Source organism: Octopus bimaculoides, chromosome 29 (genome assembly GCF_001194135.2).
Source record: "Octopus bimaculoides isolate UCB-OBI-ISO-001 chromosome 29, ASM119413v2, whole genome shotgun sequence".
NCBI lineage: Eukaryota > Metazoa > Mollusca > Cephalopoda > Octopoda > Octopodidae > Octopus > Octopus bimaculoides.
The window spans coordinates 2,281,099-2,284,026 of NC_069009.1; the positions used below are offsets into that span (position 1 = coordinate 2,281,099).

A 2,928-nucleotide genomic window follows, 5' to 3' on the forward strand; every position below is an offset into this window, starting at 1 on the left:
AGAAGAAGAAGAAGAAGAAGAAGAAGAAGAAGAAGAAGAAGAAGAAGAAGAAGAAGAAGAAGAAGAAGAAGAAGAAGAAGAAGAAGAAGAAGGATCGATGGCGGAAGAATCATAAGGAGAGAAATAGGATAGGATGAAGAAGAACCAGGAGGAGATGCAGAAAACAAAGAACAACAGCAACAACAAGCAAATGATGTAGAAGTAGAACAGAAGAAGAAGAAGAAGAAAAAGAAAAAAAGAAGTAGAACAGAAGAAGAAGAAGAAAAAGGAGAAATAGAAGAAAAGCCAGCAAAACAACTTGTAAAGAATTTGCTAAGCGTATGAGTCATCTGGGGGTTGAGGTAAACACCGTACGTAATATATACACATGTTAATACACTTATCCATACACATAGACATAAAGCATAAATTAGAGGCTTCCCCTGAAGTATCACGCTCCTATATATATACTATATCTCAGAAAAACAATAAAAAGAATCTCTAGACACACGGGTGTGGGAGCTTAAATTAAAGTATGGGTAGACATGGCAGATTTAGAAAGACATTGTCAATGAAATAGTATAAAAGAAGATTTATTCAACTTACAGAGTTGTTAAATTTGAAAGAATTTGGAAGGTTCCGGTTTCGATTTCTTTGATATTGTTTTTACTTAAATCCCTGGAGCGAAAAAATTGAGTTGAGAAGAACATTTATGGAACAAATGTGTGAGAGAATATTAAACATTATGACTAAAGAATTGGAAGATAGAAGAGACGAAAAGTATATTACGATATTTTCGATAATGTTGGTTAGGTGTAGGTTGAAGTAGCAGAAGTAGACGAAGAAAGAATTTGTTTCGATGTTAGCGTATGAATCATCTGGGGCTAAAAATAGGATGCTATTTAGCGTCTATCGAGGTAAACCATGTGTAATGTGACACACATGTTAATACACGCGTTTATACTCATTCGTACACATAGACATACACAGGCATACACTAAATGCTTCCCCTCAAGTATGACACTCCCATATATCCCATATCTTACAAATGGACCCACACTCAAATTCACAGAATTTCACGAAAAATATGACGCAAATATAGAAAGACGATTGTGGGAGCTTAAATAGATGTACGGGAAGACATTATAGAAGTAGAAAAATATCGTCAGCGAAATAATATAAAATAAGATTGATTCAACTTACAGAATTGTTAAACTCGAAAGATTTTGAAAGGTTTCTGCATTGATTTCCAGAATATCGTTGTCACGTAAATCCCTGCAATGTAAAATTGAATTAAGTAGAACATTTCAGGAACAAATGTGTCGGAGAATATGTAATATTTTGCCAAAAGAATTGGATGGTGGACGAGAGGAAATGTAGATTACCATTATGATGAACTTCAGGAACAACAACTATAACAACAGTAACAGCAACAACAAGCAACAGTAGAAGAATAGAAAAGAAATGTTTGGTGAAGAAGAGGAGGAAAGAGAAGAAAAAGTATCGGAGTTGGAAGATGCATAAGGAGAAAAAGAAGATAGGATGAAGAAGAATCAGACGGAGATGAAGAAGGAAGATAAGAAAAGGAAAAACGACTGGAAACACAAGCAGAAGATGTTGAAGTAGAAAATAATAAGTCGTAGAAGAACAGGACGAAGGAAATGAAGGGGAATATATGAAAATGTCTGGTGAAGAATGGGGAGGAGGAGAAAATGTTGAATAAGATGAGGAAAGAGTATAAGAGAAGAAGGAGTATAAGAGAAGAAGTAGAAGTAGAAAATGAAGAAGAAGGGAAAGAAAAGTCGAATCAGATGAAGGAATATAAAGGAGAAAAAGATAAAGAAGAGGAAAGAGAAAAGAAGAATAAAAATAAGAATAGGATGCAACAGAAGAAGTATAATACTCGCATCTTTACATCGATCGTTTTATTACCAAATTCACACTGACTATTCACATCCCTCGTCACCCGATTTCACATCGCCAACCTTTCTCCGACTGATTTCCTTATCAACTTCACACTGAATGCAGTCCCTCGTCACCTGACTTCACACCAACTGTTCACATCGCATCTCATCGCCAAATCGTCTCATCACCCAGCTCTGATCGCCAACTTTCACAAAGCCTATCTCTCTTCACCCAAATCTCATTGTCAACTGACCGATGCCATGCGTTCCATTGCCAGTTTAAATTGCCTCACAATAAAAACACAAAAGGAACGTGTAACATACTTTAAACTAGTCACATGATCATGAACATTATTTCTCATTACAATGAATTACGATCCATTCTTGGTTTATTTTGTAGAACTATAGAACATTATTTCGATTAGTACCATTTAAAATTATATTATTCAAACTAATTCCGCCATTCTATACTCTCCTTCATAACAACAATATATGCAATACTTTTTGCTAACAACAGCAGTTTTCACACATTCCGTTCCCTGAAAAGTTCAGATACTGGTGTACAATACTGTAAGTTATAGATTCCACATAAAAACAGTGAACGCTGGGTAATATATTGGCCACTTTTTACTCTAACATGTTTTAAAGCTGAGATCAACAACACAAGTTATTAGTCCAGAACATAAACAACAAGAATTTAAAACTTGGAATGTGGAAAATACGTAGAAAAGGTCGAATACTTACAGACGCGTAACATTCGGCGGAATAGATTGTGGGACCGAAGTCAGTCCCCGAGATGAACAATCTATTTTTTCTTGAGAATATGTACAGCTACATATGCTGCAAACGTCTGACGCAGCATGTGACTCCAAACATAATCTCATAAAGAGAACCAACACAAAAGTCAATTTGAATTGTTGGAACATATTTTCAGACGTGGATTAATCTGTAAAAGAAGAAATTACAAAATACCAGAAACTTCAATGTCATTTATTTCCCATTGGACATTCTTCGAAGGACAAAGATTGTCCCCTGTTCCATGAGA

General features: G+C 35.3%; 1 protein-coding gene across 5 annotated transcripts in view; it reads right to left on the reverse strand.

The window, feature by feature from the left end:
- LOC106876183 (leucine-rich repeat-containing protein 15-like) overlaps positions 1-2,928 on the reverse strand; it is a 56,288-nt gene that overhangs the window by 25,242 nt on the left and 28,118 nt on the right. The window contains exons 2-4 of one of the 5 annotated variants that reach the window (XM_052977921.1): positions 2,628-2,829; positions 1,183-1,254; positions 586-657 (exon numbers count right to left, since the gene is read on the reverse strand). The exons of the other annotated variants lie outside the window; for them this stretch is intronic. Of the exons in view, the coding sequence (XP_052833881.1) occupies positions 586-657; positions 1,183-1,254; positions 2,628-2,809 (326 nt within the window). The 5' untranslated portion in view covers positions 2,810-2,829. The remainder of the gene's footprint in view (positions 1-585; positions 658-1,182; positions 1,255-2,627; positions 2,830-2,928) is intronic. 5 annotated transcript variants of the gene reach the window in all.